This window comes from Neolamprologus multifasciatus, chromosome 3 (assembly GCF_963576455.1).
Source record: "Neolamprologus multifasciatus chromosome 3, fNeoMul1.2, whole genome shotgun sequence".
NCBI lineage: Eukaryota > Metazoa > Chordata > Actinopteri > Cichliformes > Cichlidae > Neolamprologus > Neolamprologus multifasciatus.
The window spans coordinates 18,663,929-18,681,680 of NC_140441.1; the positions used below are offsets into that span (position 1 = coordinate 18,663,929).

A 17,752-nucleotide genomic window follows, 5' to 3' on the forward strand; every position below is an offset into this window, starting at 1 on the left:
AGTACAATAATAGACAGCAGTCGTTGTTGTTTTTCCTTGTATGATGTCCAAGAAAAAGGCCTTGCTTGCTTTTTTTGTACATTTTGACAACATTTAAATTTAGTAAAGAAAGCAAAAAGGCAACAGATGAATACTGAGGGTACAGACTTTAGTCAGATTCAGGAGAATAGCATTTTAAGAACATGCTCAAAGCTAAAATGTGATTGACTCATCAAATGCAAATGCCCATCATGCAAGAACTATTAAAAAAACAGCAGCTTTAAGTCTCGGTTCCAAAAGGTTAACTGACTTTTTGTATAGTAACTTTTTTTGTTACTATTAAAATGGCTGTGCTTTTATTTTTGTTAAAAAATTACAATAATAAAGTAAACTGCTATTGAAATTGTATACAAGATCCTAACAACTGCAATAGCCGTCTTGTTTATCGGCACTTGAGAGACAAGTAAAACCGGCAACACCGAAAAGAAAACGCATAAACTAATTCCCAGCACTCACTGTGACTGTTGCTGTTGTTCTATTTTGAAACATACTGACTCATTGACTTTTTGTTAGTCGATGTTAATCTCATTTTGTTCATCATTTAAAAATGCAAAAATCATAACTTACTGTTATTGACAAATAGTAGCAAACTTTTTGTTTCCTTAAACAGAAAACAAAGAAACATCACAGTGCATGTGTGTGTGTTTCAAAGTAACGCACAGTGATTTTCTTGTACAAGTTACAGATAGATAGATGCACAGATAGACAGACAGGCTGGAGACAGAAAAAAGGGAGTGTCTATAAATAAAACCTGTTGGCATGACATAGCAAGAGAGGCGCCTGTGATGTGTACAGTGGAAGAAACAGCTTCTTCAGCAGGGAAAATAAAGGCAACAAGATTTAAAGGGAACACATAGGGAGGTGGACTGTTTGAAGGAAAGAAAGAAATGGTAAATGGCCTGTATTTGTATAGCGCTTTACTAGTCCCTAAGGACCCCAAAGCGCTTTACACATCCAGTCATCCACCCATTCACACACTGGTGATGGCGACATTGTAGCCACAGCCACCCTCGGGCGCACTGACAGATACATTTTCTTTTATTGTGAGATGGCTTTTTAAATACCCATTTTCTGTATTTTTGGATAGTCTGCATTTAAAACAACTCAAGGGAGACATGATAAGAATAACAACATTCAATCGTATTAAAAAAATACAAATATAAAACTAACCCCCTTATAGCGACAAAGTGGCTACTGAGTCTTTTTTTTTTTAAAACAAACAAAAACAAAACAGGATTTGACATGTTCATTTCAGCTGTAAAGTTGGCCATTTTTTATCATGTGAGTCCATGGTGCCTGATTAACTACCTTGCAAGAATGAAATCACCATTGGAGATTTTAAACGCGCACTCAATCGACCAGAAGGTGAACCACATACTCAGGGGTGCTTTCTATTTAACATTCACTACTAACAACTCACCAGTAAGCCTGCCCAATGTGGAGGGCCACGGGTGGCAAATTAATTAAATAAATATATAATTAAATAATCCATCAAATGTGCCATTATTAAGATACATACATGTCTATTCATTTCATTTAAAACATCAGTGTACTTATTTGAAATTGTATTTATTTGATAGCACATTTTTGGGGTAGCTGTAGCTCATGTGGTAGAGCAGGTCACCTACTAACTGGAAGGTTGGTGGTTTAAATCCCTGTCTGCTCCAGTCTCCAGTCATCTGGAGTGTGAATGTTAGGTAGAAAGAACTTAAGAAAAAAAGTGCTTGTAATGAATGAGACAAGGTGTGTAAAGCTCTTTGAGTGCTCAGATAGAGTAGAAATACACTATATCAGAACCAATCCATTTAATGATATATTACATTAATTCATTTTAGCACTGGAGGCCCTGCGTAATTATAGGCCTACATTTGTACATAATAATTACAGGTTGTCAAAGCGTAGACCAAGTCTTGTTTTCTGCATACCACACAATGTGATTTTAATTATGGGCCAACTTCTCGCCTACTTAATTTTATTAATAATCAAATCGAACTTTTCAAGTGCCTTTCACTTGTTTAAACAGTTAAGCATGTTTCAAAGTTTTACAAAGCACATTCGAGGACTGAAACAGTGTCAGTTTGGGGGGGGGGGGGGGTTTACGCATTCAATGCGTAAAAAATATAGCGCAGTCGGGTTAGATCGGCGGTAATAACAGTAAGCTTAAGACGCTTTATATTGTAAGGTAAGGACCCTACAATAACACTACTAATTTTAAAGGCATCAGTGGGTTTGGAGGACATTTTTCTAACGCGTAATTGACCAAAAATGTTCGAAAAGTAAAAAAAATAAAGCTGGACGATCACAGGGCAGCTTTTGAGACTAGTTAGTCCCAAAAGTCCATGTTTAACGAGGCAGCACTTTGTCAGCCACCAGGTACGCCAGAGGGGGGGGCGGTATATATGAAAAGAAAAAAAAGAAGGCTTGGACACTGCTAGCATAATGGACAGGTTTTTGACGGGGCTTCCACACAAACGCAAAGCAGGAGATGAAGCATCGCCAAATGTGTTTCCAAACCAACTTCCTTCCAAGCCAAAGACTAGAAAATATGGTGAAGCATATCTTCCCCTTGGCTTCACCTGCACAAGTGCCAAGGTAGGTCTCCCCTGCAGAATTGGTTTTCCCCTGCATCGGGAGCACGCGCTGGGCTGTCCAAATCACGGACAAACAGTATCCCACATTCTTGATTTTTAGTTCACAAACACTTCTTGTATAACTACTCCTGACATTTTGGAGATGTTAGCTCTTTATACAGTAAAGTTACAGCAGGATACAAATAATATCAGGCTGATCCTGCCACAATTTGTTCCCCCTGTCCAAATCACGGACAAACAGTATCCCACAATTGTTTATGTTTTTGAACCTATTTTGCACAGAGAGGCATTTAAAAAAAATGTATTGATAGCAATTTTGAATATTATTACACAGGGAAAAAAAACAAACGCGATCATTTTTCTTGTAAAACAAAGGGGGGCCTAGAAAAAAAAAAATAGGTACGCGCTATTAAACGAGGCTATTTTTAATTTGTGCTGACCGGCGGAACCGGAAGAGAAAAACGCGGGGATTAGTGTGTTTACAACTCATAGCATCCTGGGTGCACTCGGCATCAACCTGCCATCAGACACATGCAATTTGCATTTGCAAGCTGGTGTGCTTAGCCTATCGTATAACAGCTTCTCTTTTTGATTTCTTTCCTGGGTTGTTGTTTAGGTGGTGGCGGAGGACTCTTGTTGTTCTGGAACCGTCGCAGCGTCGGGCCACCCACCATCTGTAGAAGTGGGACAAGGGAACAGATGGCGTATCCAAGCCGGGCTGCAGGGTTGCTGACGCTGAGCGTTCGTGCAGAACTGGAGATCAGTATCAATCATTAAAATAAAGCACTGCCGCCGTATACAGCACAGTGCGTTTTTCAGGGTTACCAATGCCAATGTGGTTGCGATAGAAGCGAGGGTGGGGGGACTGGAAGCATCGTATGTCGACCAAATTGAGGCGCAACGATTTGACCGCTGGCATCAACTTAATCCCTTCTGACGCGTCTCTGTCTCGGTGAACAATGGTTGACAATCGCTACGCCACAGCTCTGGTCATCGCCTGCGTGTTGAGCATCATAGCCACTGTGTATCTGTCGGTGGCAATCGGAACGCAGCACTGGTACCAGTACAGCAGCCCTACGGTGCGCGGAGAGGCCAACATTTCCGAGTTGCGCTCGCTGTACGAGGAGTTCATAGACGGAGAATTCGATGAGAAAACCTACAGCGACACGCTGTTCCGTCTTAACGGGACTGTGGGCCTCTGGTGGCGGTGTGTGCTTGTTCCTGCCAACGCTCACTGGTACAAAGAGCCAGGTATGTATATGTGCTGACGTCAGTAGCACAGTGTCCTTGTAGCTTTACGTGTAGTTGGATCATTCACGTCTCAGATGGTTTAAACTATACAGAGATGGCTTTTGCTGCTCTCTAATTGAGCATCTCGTCTCAGGCAGGTGTGACATATTCCCAGGCCTCTCCTCTGTTTTCATCACATCTCTATGCAGAGCATTTTATTTTGTTTCCCACTACACAGACTTAGACAGGAAATCAATTCCAACCCTGTTCCTCCACTTATTCATTATAGGGTCACTGGGGGAGAGGGCTTGACCCTTTGCCAGCTGTCACAGGGCAAGAGGCTGTGTGCATCCCAGACAGGTCTGCCTGTCCCCTGCAGGGCTGACACATACAAAAATTATTCATAGCTACAGCCAATTTAAAATCACCAGTTAACCCAACCCCACTAACTGCATGTTTTGGACTGTGGGAGGGAGCTGGCCTATTGGGAGAGAACCCACCTAAGTACGGGGAGAACGTGCAAACTCCAAACAGAGTGGATTTTCGCTTTCTGGTGCTAACGACCACACCAACATGCCATCAATTTTAACCACTGTTGCCAATTAGTTTGATCACTCAGTTTTTTTGATCACCAATTTATACCTGGGCCTTACGATCACTTTCATTTGTAGGTGACAAGCCAACCGTAAACTAGGTATTTCCTGTCGTGCTTAACGCTATGTTTCTTTTCATAATGTGAGAAAGTTTTCTCAGGGCTTTCACATTTCCTTTACAATTTGTGTGCATTTGTACAACCAGTTTCTCCACAGGTAGTACGAAACTCAATGTTTGAAATGAAAATTTAATTCGAATGCACAGTAAATGGAGTATAAACGGGAGGCTGATCTCTTGTAGGTACCAAGATGGTGCTGGAGTGTCGAAGCTTCACTCTACCTCAACAGTTTACTCCAAAGTACAAAGAACCAGGGAACCACAACAGTGGGGAGGACATGGTGCGCACATGTAAGCTCAGCCACAAGTTTATGCTTTTTAAAATATGCAAAAACCACACTTAGCTGTGAGAATATTCTATATTAGATTCAGCCTCTTGTCTAAGTAGTGCATTACTTACATCTGATGTTGAGTACTACATTAATCCCAGTCAGGGCAGAATCTTATCTCGCACATCCCTCTGTGTGTGCAGATCTGTGGAGGTGCCAGTTTCTGCTGCCGTTGGTGTCTCTGGGTCTAGTGGTGTTGGCAGGTCTGACTGGATTCTGTGCCTGTCTGTGCCGAAGCCTCACACCAACTCTTGGAATAGGAGTGCTTCACATGCTGGCTGGTAGGAGCAATGTTGAAATCCATACATGTTGTCAGACTGCGCAATTAAACATTTTAGTAAGGGTTCAGGGATGTAAACTTTTACATCTGAAAGTAACTCTACAAACTTCTTTAAATATAGTTCTCTCCATGGTTTGTTATTGCTTTTGTAAGGCATGAAAATCACAATGACATAATCTAGTCAGTGTTCATTTTTTTATGCACAGTCTGTGGTTATAGTGCATGTTGAGTCAATCTCACATTGTCATGACTGGGAACCAAGCAGATCTGTTGGCAAAGTGGACCTATCATGCACATTTTCAGCTTTTATTCTTGGTCACTAAGGCTACGTCCACACGTACCCAGGTGTTTTTGAAAACGCAGATTTTTCTATGTGTTTGCACCTTTCGTCCACACGTAAACGGCGTTTTTGGTCACTGAAAACGGAGATTTTTAAAAACTCCGGCCAGGGTGGATAATTTTGAAAACTCGAGAGAGAAACGAGAAAAACGGAGAAAACGCAGAAAGCGCAGCGTCAAAGGTGTGCGCATTTTTTGACGTCACACTGTGCGCCACTTTATTGTTTCGGTGAAATGAATTTCTACAATACTGTTACTGTTAATTGTACTCTCTGCAGTGTTTAAATGCTTACATATACACACACAGTTACTGTCCCTCCACACATACTACTCGGTTCTGCTTCTATGCCCCAGCTTTGTTTACTTTTTCCCACCAAGGCTTCTAGACTTCTGATTGACTTCAAATAGACTTCAAATTTCTGCACGGTTAGGAATATATCGCCACCTGTTGCTTTGGCATGTTCCTAGCAGCGTTTTCCTTCATTTCTGTCTTTACGTGTGGACGGGATTATTTTTTAAAACGAAAACGGAAAATCTCCGTTTTCAAAAATACCCGTGTACGTGTGGACGTAGCCTAACAGAAACTTGATGAAACATTCAAAATAATCCTTATTTTTCAGTTCAACCACTGTCTGAAACACACTGTTTGCATTAAATTTAACAAGCAGAGTGTTTCAAGCAGTCTGGAGCTCAAGCTTTTAGCTCACAGCGAATACTTTTCCATACGAGAAGAAGGTTTCCATTAATATTATTTCCTAATAGTCAAGCTTTTTCCACATTAACCAATCTAATGTGAAACAAGCAGTGATGCTGCAAAATAATAAATATGCTATCTGGACGCTTAGCATTTGACTTATTACGAAGTGAATATCAAATTATAAGCACAAAAATTTCTACCCAAACGTAAATTTGAAATCTGATAAGTGATTAAACCCTAACTAAGTGTGTCTGTATGCCATGCAGGTCTCTGCACCTTAGCCACAGTGTGCTGCTACCTGGCGGGGATGGACCTGCTCCACAGGGTGTCGATGCTACCCGACAAGGTGGACGGCTCTCTCGGCTGGTCGCTGTACCTGGTCCTCATTTCTTCACCTCTCCACATGATGGCTGCCGCCCTGCTAGTGTGGGCGGCACGCAGCCATAGTCAGAACTACTACCGCATGACTGCCTACCGGGTGGCATAAACTGATATTTAGCTCTGGATCTTAAGCCCTGTTTAGAGTCTGACACCAAGATTCATTTTCTTAATGCGTTGTGGGGGTTTTTTCCTCTACGTGTTTTTGTCTCTCAAGGATTAAGAATTTTTGCATGTACTGTACAATAATGACCCTTCTTGCTGCGTTAACAGATTTGATTTTTATCTCCTGGGGGATGGAAATGGTTTGCAAATCAGATTTACCAGAACAATATGTAGTATATGTGTGCTTCAGACTAACTTAAAACGAAGTAGAGAAGCATTAGCAGTGCCCTACTTTCATACAACATAAATTTAATCAAAATCTCCAAAGTGCAGGTCAGTCACATCGGAAAAGTAGATACATTGCGATTTAAGTTCAAGTTCTTAAATGACAGTTTACACAGGTTTCATGTGTACTGACTCCAGTTTTCCTTCCTTCTCTTTCCATCTTATCAGATTACGGAGATTTTGTGATATTGCTGGTCTTCCTGTTCGTCATAAGGGCACATGCGTACTGCACATTTTTAAACATCTTTGATCTGTTGAAAATTGAACAGGATTTAATTTTATCTTTTAAAAACATCCCAGTTGTTGTCATAGTTTTCTTCAGTCCAAAATAAAGCTTCCATTGTAAAAATATAATCAAGTCAACTGACGTATAATGGAAAATATTTTAAGTTGCGCAATTTTTGTTGATTTTGTTGATGACGTATTTCGCAAAGGAAGTCAAATTTGTAGGTTTTTTTAATTTAACAAAAAAAGCTGAACACTGACTGCTGTTCCTTGGTATGTGTGATTTTTATCATTTAAATGGCGCTGACAGAAGGCACTTTAGTGATAAGTAAGCACACTTAGTAGTAAAAGAAGTACTAGAGTCTGGGGGAAAGTGTGTATTTACTGACCTCTGCTGGTGAAATCTTCTAGGCTGCCACACACGTGATTGCAGCTGAATGTGATGACGTTCCTGTTCGTTGCACTTGAAGAATGTGGCCACAGGTTTGTTGTATTTACAATGTTCCCATGACTAGAATTTAATTTACAATTCTGTTTCAAATCTTCTGTTGTTGTTGTTTTTTTTACTTAAGTTAATTTATTTATTTATTGTTTATGGTAGTTATGTTCAGACTGTGTGTATAATTTGTTTACTACACGATGTATGTATTGCATTGCTTTGTTTGCTTTTTGATCACATTTATCATGTTGTGACTGATTTTTGTAGAAAAAAGTGAAAACCACAGTAGTGCTCATTTACTAATTTTTTTTTTAGTCGAGCACATACATTCACAAAAGTAATTTTCTTAGTTCATATTTGGGTGTTTTTTGTTGTTTATTTGATCGATGTATGTCCCTCAGCTGACGGATTAATGTGCTGAAAAACAAACAAACTGTTTTAGTCTCATTTCCCTGGTTGGCACTATGAATGTACTTTAAAGGCCATATTATGATAAGCTACAGCATTTCTTTGCACCTAAATTAATTTCAAACATATTCTGACCATTGCTGTAGTAATCAGTAGTGAATTTCTATATTTTTAAAATGTAAATATTAAAATAATCACATACATTTGGAGAGAAAAAATACCACTATTACCCACAAATTCATGATATCTGTTTGTGAAATATCACTGCTGATAGAGATTTAAGAGCTTCATGAATATCTGTGAAATGATGCACTGTTCGTCTCATTATGAAACACATTGTATTTTACACATTCACCCTTTAAATACTAGAAACTCAATCCCTGAATGCACACTACCATGTGTTGTTTGTGAAAGAGTGCTTAATCCCCCTGTTGTGAGCTGCAGCAGTTAATAACTGTATTTAGATATCGTGTGAGTGTGAACAAGCATAACACATGTCACCATTTCAATAAAAAGTTTTGTAAAAACTGAATTCAGTCATCAATCTCGTGTGGTTAACATCTTTTGATGCAAATTCCTGCTCATCAGCTTGTTGCTCCTGCTCCGCCTGCACTCGGATTGCAGGAATCATCACCGTAGCCCAACTGTCGCAGAGTGAGTCACTGAGTACATCCTGGACGCAGTGCCAGCCTCTTGCACGGCTTCCTTTTTTCTTTTACATTTGACTTGACTTATATTGACTTTGCTTGTACAGCCAGTTTCTCCTCAGGAAATAGAAAGTACACCAAGATTTAAAAAAAAAAAAACAACAGCAACTTTTGAAATGAATGTAATTCACATGTACAGTAAATGGAGTTTAATGTGCTTAAACACTGAAATAACTGATCTCTTGTAGGTGCCAAGATGGTACTGGAGTGTTGAAGTTTCACTGTATGCGCAGACCTATGGAGGTGCCAGTTTCTGGGCAGGTCTGACTGGATTCTGACTAAGAATAGCAGTTGTTCATCTGCTTTTTGGTAAGCACAATATTCAAATGTCAACAGACTATATTAGTAAACAGTTTACTAACGCTTCAGGAATGTGACTGTGAGCAACATTCGATGTGTGCACTGTGGTCACGCCAGCATCGAATCTATCCAAGTTACATGGTTTATTAAAATAATCAAATTACAGCATTTACATTTATGTTAGACTACTTTTAATTAACTTCTTTAGCCCACTTACAATGAAAATTTAAAAAAAATATTGTTGTGTAGTATGTTAACACTACTGGAAGTAAAAAATAACTTGAACTCCAATTTTGAAAACACAACTTTCTTTCTTTTTCTATATATATATATATAAAGCTCTGACTTGTATTATGAGAATGAGTCTGTGGTCTGGGAGAGAGTCCTGTAACTTGTGTCTGCAAAATACAGTATATAATGACCAATGTTGGGCAATTAATTATATAGTTACTTCTTCAAAAAAGTAACTGAGTTGTGCTAACAACAAAGTTTTTTTGCAGCTGTTTACCTAAAAATGCAGCCAATGTGTTTTTTTAAATAAACATTTCAAAATATTTACAGAACAATCAGCTGTTCTGCATCAAATTTGATGCCACACAAATTATTTGTGCCACTCCAAAAAATAATTTCTGTCCACTATGAGATAAAGGAGAACAACAGCCTGATACCTGCAGGCCTGACAACAGGAGATGTATCATTCCTGTAACACCTGTAACATTTAGCAGTCGCCTCATTGTTCTGACAAACTCAACAAAACTATTGACTACACTGCACACTAACTACACAAGATTTGTGCTAAACGTCGCAAGTCGCATGTCGCATGTCTCTCACATCTCTAAACACTCCTAAACTTCCCCCCTTCCTAAACATCTAAATGCCATGTTTAGGAAACCAAAATAATTTTTTGATTTTGGTTTGGTTTTACGTGGCCTATCAACACAATTTAAAAACTGGTATAAAGTCCACACTTTTTCCGTCAATTGTTCCGTCTGTCCTGCTCACATCTCCAATGGTTGTTCACGTTGTCATTAATGTGGCTTTACTCCACATCAGCCATGCTGCTTTGCTAGCTAAAACACCGGTGTCGGCACATAGGCCTAGCCTATCAACGACGTTGATTAGCTGCGAATGTGAATCGCATTATTGGCTGGACTATGGGATAAGGTGGCATCATTCTAATCCCATACGGGAGCAGCCAGTCACTGACTAACACTGCAAAACAGAATTGTTAACATATTTATTTTAATTTCAATTCAGGTTAGATTTCATTTCTGTGCGCAGAGACCGTGCCGGCAGTGCGCAATTGCGCACGCGCGCAGCTTAGAGGGAACATTGATCTAAAAGTAGGTTATTTATGTAAATGTAATTTCAGTTTGACAAATACTTTCAAAGTAATTATAACATTGCAAATTATAATTATATTTTGCTTTATACCCAGCCTATTTTATGTCACAGTGAATTATAGATTTGCCATGCTAACTGTGGCAGCTAACAATATCAATAGTCAAATGTCCATAGCTCCACAGAGTATGGTTCAGTCTGTTGATTTGTTTTACTTTTTAAAACAAAATGTCAAAAGGTCTGAAAACTATAACGATAGCATGGTCACAGTGTCCATCTTTTATATACAGTTTGTGGTTGTACAGCATGTCAGGATAGATGGGAACAGAGCAGAGCCATTTTGAAAGTGGACCTATCGTACACATTTCAGCTTGTAGTAGTCATCTGTAAAAGAATATCTTGGCATGATTCACAGTTGAAACTAATCCTTCTTTAGTTCATCCACTTTCAGCGTAACATACTGGGCACACCCCGAGTATAACAAAAACACACATGCTTTTTGTCAGCTGGGCCAGTTGTTTCATAATGGGTCTTTTAACGTAGCTTCTTTGGAACAGACTGAAAGAATTTGGCCTCGGGAAGAACAAAGGCAGTGACACTGATTACTGTCTTTGCAGTATGTTCCCATGACGTCAGGGGAACATACTTTGCATACATTTGCGTAATTGTTTCACTCAAGTTATATTTACTCATTTAGAATTTATGCTAGTTTTTAGGTTCAGATTGTGGTATAATTTGTTTACCCAGTGTACTTTTTTTTTTTTGATCATATTTATCATGTTGTCACGGATTTTGTAGAAAAGGGGGAAAATACAATAGTGCTCATTCACTAATTTGTTTTGCTGACCACTTACATTCAAAAAGTAATTTTCTTGTGAATTGGTTTTTAATCTGGTGTTTATGTTGTTTATTTGATCTATATATGTTCCTCAGTTGACTTATTAATTTCAGGGAACCTGAAACAGTACACAGTGACTGTACTTTAAAGGTCATATTATTACAAGCTTCTTTGCACTTCATTTTGAACATATCCTGATCATCGCTGTAGTAATCAGTAGTGAATTTCTATTTTTTTAATTTAAATATTTAAAATAATTAAATTGCTTATGAATTCATGCCATCTGTTTTTACACATTCAATTCTTACTAGAAACTTAATTCCTGAATGCACAGTGGCATGTCTGTGAAAGATCACGCATGCCGTCATTTCAATGAAAGCTTTTGTAAAAATTTAATTCAGCCATCACTCTCGTGTTGGGAACGTCTTCACTCCTCTTCTTCTGATGCAAATCCCTGCTCATTAGCTTGTTGCTCCTGCTCTGTCTGCACCCGGATTGCAGGAATCGTGATGCGCCTCTTTCTTGCCAGGGAGAGAGCGATGCCCTTCTCGTAGTAAGCGCATTCGTTGATGAAGAAAGGATAGAGAGGTTCAGTGCCTTTATACCTCACTGTTTCTCCTGAGAACGTCTGGAACAGCGGGTCTTCAGGGTGGAGCAGGCAGAAGTCTCGGTCCTGTGAGGACAAGCAGATGGGTTAGGTGCTGAGCAGCACCTGTTGGATTTAACAGGATTAACCATAAATACATAAAAGTGCCATAACAAAGCTCCAGTGGCTTAAAGTGCAATATCATTAAGTGATACTAGGTGCTTATTTTAAATGCAAATAAAAAATTATATGTCATATGTCAGGAGCTAAATTTAAGAAGTGCAGAACAGTTTAAAAATACAATATACCAGACTGATAATTATGCAACCATCCCATTCTCAGTAAACATCTCTACCAAAGCCTCCTCAGGTTGGTTGTGTTGACAGATTTAATGAAACTCCCAGACATTTCCAGCACATTTTTATTTTTACTTCAGCTTTTTTAATACGCGCAGTCAGCTTTTTTTCTTATTTCAGTTTTCACTAAAGTTTCTTCAGTTGACTAAAGCTTAAAGCAGTTTAATCTATGTCGTCCACATTACACATTTCCCTTAAAAACCACAGAATGAAGTATAATGGATAAAGACATTTATTTATTGCGTTTATTTATTTTACTATTGAGGTTGGCATTGACCCAGTCAGCCTGCCTTTTAGCCACATGAATTAACTTAAAGGTGTTAATTTTTAATCCGGTCACTTTTGGCCATCTTTTTCCGTTTGGATTCCAAATAGGTGAAACAAAGATTTCAACTTAACACAAACCCTTGACAGGTATCATCTCTGGGACAAAGCTCCTTTCATAAAAGAGGCCTCACCTTGTGTTGTAATTGTTTAAGTAAAAGAAAACGCGCACTGACTGAATGAATCACTTCTGGACAGCAGGTGTGGCGACAGGCTAAATATAAAACTTGATTCATTCTTGCACAAACAGCTTTTGAGTTCAGACTGTGATTATTTTTCTTGGGACAAAGGGCCTTTCTTCTTCTTCTTTGTTTGCGTTTTGTAAATGTGTCGTACTTTATTGTTATAAAGTTTATGTTTCTAATGTTTTGTGCGCCTCTTCATACTTTACAGCCTCCGTGGTTATGTCTAACTTACATAATTGCTTGGCAGTAATTCAGTGTTTTGTTCTGAGGAGTTTTTTGCTTTTAAGTGAAGGTATCTCAGGCCGTACCTGGAGACAAGGATGAATGGCTGCTGTGATATTGCGGGTTTCGCTGTCTCTCGGGTAGTCGATGTGTTTAACCATGGTGAAAACGTCCACAAATCCTCCCTCAAACACATTACCTGGTAATAAACAGAGAAGGTGGTTGAAACCAACTGAGAGCCTCAAAGATGCATTGTTTCCGCTCAGCTCGTAATATGTCTATAAAAATGTACCTGAGTTAAAGAGGCGGACCCAGTCGAGCATGTGCTGGACACCCACTTTCATTGCTGTATAGATGTTTGACCTCACCACGCCGTGGGGCTGAGGGCCGATCTCCATGGCTGCAGATCAAGGATTTAAATTGAGAGTTATCACGCACTAATACCACTTTTGACTAGACTAGATTTATAAAAGCTGTAAAAACTTACCAAAGCCATGTTTTCCCAATGAATCAAGGGAATAGGACTCTTTGTTGGACACATCAAAATGTAGGAATCTCATTGGTGTATCTGGCATCTCCCTCTAAAAAAAACCCTCAAATTTTAGCTCACAAACATGCAGGGCGCAAAGATTTCACTAAACTAAGAAGCTGGTTTACTCACTTGCAGGTGTCTAAATATGTGCAGGCAGATCCAGTCACAGTCAGAGTATCCGATGAAGCACAGGCCCATGTTGGCAGTGGTGTTGTGGAGGTCGCAGACCAGATCCACTGCCTCCGGACTGCCCTTGGGTCCTAGCAGGGCGTTCAGCTCTCGGGACCTGATGATCTCATAGGGGGCCATGTCTGAGAGGGGACCACTGGGGGATTAAAAAAATACAAAATAGCAGCCCACTCTTTGATTTTACAACTGACACCGTGAGTGTTATCTCTGATCGTTGCCTTACTTGAGGGTGGCGTGGGTAAAGCAGCGGTTCAGATCAGTGTCTACGTATCGGCGACACTGCTGCATTGCCCGCGGGTTTGACAGCACCAGCAGCACCAACGCAGGCTTCGAGTCCTCCTCTTGCTCTTTCTTCATAACTTCTCTCTGCAGTTTCAGCAGCTCTCGCACCAAATACACACCGGACAGCTCGTTGCCATGGGTACCTCCACACACGGCGACCCGGGGCAACCTTGGCAAAGGCACCACCTGGTCTACCTCCATCTGACTGAGAGCTGAGAGACTTTCCTGACTTATTGAACACTGTAAAGGGACAATTCCAGCTTAAAGGCACTGTACTGTAAATCAGCACTGAGATCCAAGCCTCTTAAGGAGAAGCTTGATGTAAATCAGGGTGAACTGCCAGCTCAATATTCACAAATTATAGATGAATGAACGACAAGGAATCACACTGTACATCTTACCCAGTCTACCCCTCGCTGTTACCTTTCTCTTCCCTCTCCCCCTGCCGTTTACCCTCTTGCACCCTCTCCCAGGCTTTCATGCATTTTCACTGATTCAGCATTCCCATCCCTCCCTCTGTTCAGGCAGTTGCTGCCTGTTATACAAACTCTCACCGTTTCTCAACCACCTCCTGTCCACTGCACTGTACCACACTGTGTGGTGGGAAAGGGTGTGTCCCGAGTGTGATGGAGTGTGTCGGTCGCTTCCTGTAGTCACAGCATCAGTCAGGTTAGATGAGCTGAAAAGCCCCTCCCCAGCTTTCCCCGTATTCCCTGTTTCTCTCTGCCCCGTGTATAGGATGGTAGGTTCCAGTCTGCCTTTCAAAAAAAAAAAACTGGCTAAAAATAAATCTGCTGGCATGACACAGCAAAGAGAGGCGCCTGTGATGTGTACAATAGAAGAAGCAACTCCTTTGGGAGCAAGCAGGAGATTTAAAGGGAACACACAGGGAGGCGGACTATTTATAGACAAGTACATATAAGAAGTCAAATAGATTTTCTATTATCGTCAGGTGGCTTTTCAAATACATATTTTCTAAATTTCTTTATCTCTTTGTGGATAGTATACAAATTTATGAATAATTTTGTAATAGTTTTTACTAATTGTAAAAGTAGCTCAATCAGAACTGCTCTTCAAAGTGTTTGGATCAATCAAATGGGAAGGGACAGATAATTGTCATGCTATAAATGTAACGGATAAATTTAAAGAAAAGACCTTTTGTTGGTGAAAGGTGATGAAAAGTGTAAGAAGTGTACATGAAAACTCCAAAAGCAGGAACACCCCCACAGGAGGCTTGTTTTTACCCCCTCTCGCCAGCGCTACTATGAAAATATACCAGTTTTGTTAATAAGTGGTTCCTTTGGCTTATTACCTCAGAGGGCATTTAAAGTCCAGTTTCATTTATTTTTATCAAGGTAACACTCATCCATTCTGAGGCAGGAAACGCAATCCTGTGGCTCATTTTGTGGTGAGTAGCACCCTCTAGTGGACAAACTATATAACAGCATGCTTGTACAAAGCACAATTTTTCCATTCAAACATGATATTTATCAGATAATATACTCAGTGCTGACCTGTGAAATACACTAATCTGCTCCTCAGACTTTAATTTTGAACCTTTACGTGTAATTTGGGTTGCCATTATGTAGTATACATTGTGACTGAAATCCAGACTTTGAGCTTTAATTCAAGGGGTTTAGCAAAAGTTTCTTGTTTAGGAATTACAGCCTTACATATAAAACACAAAAAGTTATATAGTAACCTGGTCAACTGACTGAATGAAGTCTATTCCCGTATTATTTCTTTACAAATTAAACACATAAAATATTTGGAGCTGAGTCCAAGTATTGAACTAGTGCTTGGTAGCTGTTCACTGGAACTTTAAATACAAATTCAAAGAGATGCAAGTGGAAGCAGCGTCATTGGGCTGAAAATCCCAAATAAACAAAAACACCTTCAGGATCAGCCAAAGCTTACACTGTGCACTTCAGTCACTTTCCCTTTCATTTAAAACCCACTGTGATAATGTACATTTAAAATTACCAAAAAAAATTTAATTATCAATGTGTTTTTAAAACTAATTTAGTGAACCTTAAGAATGAAAACCTGGAAATGCAGATTAAAGAAAAACAGTATACATGTTCTGTTTGACATTAGAGCATTTATTTCAGTTTTTCTCTTTGTTAATACAAAATACTGAACAATGCCACGTCCCTCGCCCATCTGAGTCAAGTACTGAAACTCCCTTTTTTTTGGAAAATGAAGACAGCCTACCAATATTATGAGGAACCAAAAATACAAGGGAAAAAAGTCAACCTTACTACTACAATATGAATTTCTATACATTTATAAAATCAGTTATTTGCAATGATTTTCAATTCTTTATTCTTCACTTTTTAAGTACACTTACAAACAAACAAAATTATGAAATGCACGCACACACTCACACACTCACACATACATATATCCTGTGTTTTTGGTGTCAACATGTAGTTGCATATGTATGAACATGTTTTTTTTTTTTAATGTTTTCTTCACTCATTTGTCTGTTTTACAGTCAATAAAAGAGCACAGCAAGTATCCTGCACTACTTAAAACCATTTTTTGTTTTGTTTTTTTGTTGGTCTTTTGTTTTTGTTTTTTACAGTAAACTTTGTTACCGTTCACTTGATTAACAAAATGTCAAAATATTATTCCAGCATTGTGAAAAAAAAGGGTAGTTTTATTATTTATTATTAAGGTAAACAGTTATAATGTGAGACAATTTGCAACAATTTTCCCCATTTCTTAATTACGTCTTCATATTTTGTACAAGAAACCAGCAGCAAATGTGAATATCGTATCCACTCAGGTGGGACGTAAATACAAGTAAGTGCAGGTTCTTCATTTCTAAGGCAAAGAAAGGGTTTTTTTAGGCCTTGTCACACTACAATTTTCACTGTCATACTTCCCACTAGGCCTTGGTAAAGAAAAATAACCTAATTATAAACATGATAGTGTGAAAGGTCATCTTTTTTTTAAAGCACACTGCACTGCACAGTGGCCCTGTTGTAAAGTGATGGAAGAGCAGATAAGCAGTCATACATACGAGCACGCTACAACTTTCACTTCATTACGTTAAGACACTAAATCAGAGATTAACAAAAGAAAACTTGCTAATGTCTTGAAGGCCACCAGTTGACAGTTTAATGAAAATTACTTTTAATCATACCTGTATATAAATGTATATATTAATCAGGTTTTACCTCCTGCCCCACTTTTTTTTTTTTTTAGTTATTACCAAAGCAGACAATGCTATGGGTGACAACAGGAAAAACAAAAAACAAAAAATAAAACCCGAATCACCTCAAATCAAACACTCTTGATCTGAAAAGACTGAGCAAACTTGATTTGGAAGCACTGCTCGTTTCACATCCTCCCACTCATGCTCAGCGGGACAAAAGAAAAAAAAACACAAAAGCACCCAAACAGCAAAGAAATTTTCATTCCAGTCCTCTCAGATATGTGACAGCAACGAGGGGGAAACCAAATATGGGACGAGGGAGAGAAAACCCTGCTCTCCCTGTGGATCAGACAGCAGTGACCATCCTGGAGATCTCTTAGAACAGAGAGCAACTGGAGGGGAGCAGCCGTCAGAGAAGGGGAACAGCAGGCCTTTGATGGTGTCTCTTCACGGCACTTTGCAGTCAATGCCAAGATCAAAAGATGTTGGGACAGCTCTCCCAGCTCCCGCGCTCCTTAGCTTCCCAGTAGCCTCCCTTATAGATGTGAATCTCCTCACCTGTGATTGGGTCCTCGCAGCGCTCGAACCAAAGTGCAAGATAGCTGTCATGAGGTGCGCCTGAAAGACAGGGAAGGACAGAGGGGAAAAAAGAAAAAAAAAAAAAAGATCCCC

General features: G+C 39.4%; 3 protein-coding genes across 4 annotated transcripts in view; 1 reads left to right on the forward strand and 2 right to left on the reverse strand.

Annotated features, from left to right (window-relative positions):
- On the forward strand, nt 1–17,316 carry LOC146521854 (claudin domain-containing protein 1-like). The gene is made up of 4 exons (XM_085152726.1): nt 1–3,881; nt 4,755–4,862; nt 5,044–5,181; nt 6,482–17,316. Exons 1-4 carry the CDS (start codon nt 3,590–3,592, stop codon nt 6,700–6,702), a joined length of 759 nt encoding a protein of 252 aa, XP_085008852.1. The 5' UTR covers nt 1–3,589; the 3' UTR covers nt 6,703–17,316.
- Nucleotides 11,050–14,118, reverse strand: LOC146521855 (N-acyl-aromatic-L-amino acid amidohydrolase (carboxylate-forming) B-like). Its single transcript, XM_085152716.1, has 6 exons — nt 13,859–14,118; nt 13,576–13,771; nt 13,402–13,495; nt 13,207–13,314; nt 13,001–13,113; nt 11,050–11,914 (listed from the first exon to the last, which is right to left on the reverse strand). The coding sequence occupies exons 1-6, from the start codon at nt 14,116–14,118 to the stop codon at nt 11,669–11,671; spliced, it is 1,017 nt and encodes a 338-aa protein (XP_085008842.1). The 3' UTR covers nt 11,050–11,668.
- LOC146521856 (oxysterol-binding protein 1-like) overlaps nt 15,999–17,752 on the reverse strand; it is a 12,971-nt gene continuing 11,217 nt past the window's right edge. For both annotated transcript variants that reach the window (XM_085152708.1, XM_085152698.1), the window contains one exon: nt 15,999–17,698. In XM_085152708.1, the coding sequence (XP_085008834.1) occupies nt 17,556–17,698 (143 nt within the window). In that variant the 3' untranslated portion in view covers nt 15,999–17,555. The remainder of the gene's footprint in view (nt 17,699–17,752) is intronic.

Bases quoted from the DNA above. Each gene is read 5' to 3' on its own strand.
- LOC146521854 (XM_085152726.1), top strand. From the start codon at position 3,590: ATGGTTGACAATCGCTACGCCACAGCTCTGGTCATCGCCTGCGTGTTG. The intron at 4,863-5,043 runs GTAAGCTCAGCC...CTGTGTGTGCAG, and splicing joins GGAGGACATGGTGCGCACAT to ATCTGTGGAGGTGCCAGTTT. The intron at 5,182-6,481 runs GTAGGAGCAATG...TATGCCATGCAG, and splicing joins AGTGCTTCACATGCTGGCTG to GTCTCTGCACCTTAGCCACA.
- LOC146521855 (XM_085152716.1), bottom strand. From the start codon at position 14,118: ATGGAGGTAGACCAGGTGGTGCCTTTGCCAAGGTTGCCCCGGGTCGCC. The intron at 13,772-13,858 runs GTAAGGCAACGA...TTAATCCCCCAG, and splicing joins TTTACCCACGCCACCCTCAA to TGGTCCCCTCTCAGACATGG. The intron at 13,315-13,401 runs GTAAGTTTTTAC...CTTGATCTGCAG, and splicing joins ATTGGGAAAACATGGCTTTG to CCATGGAGATCGGCCCTCAG.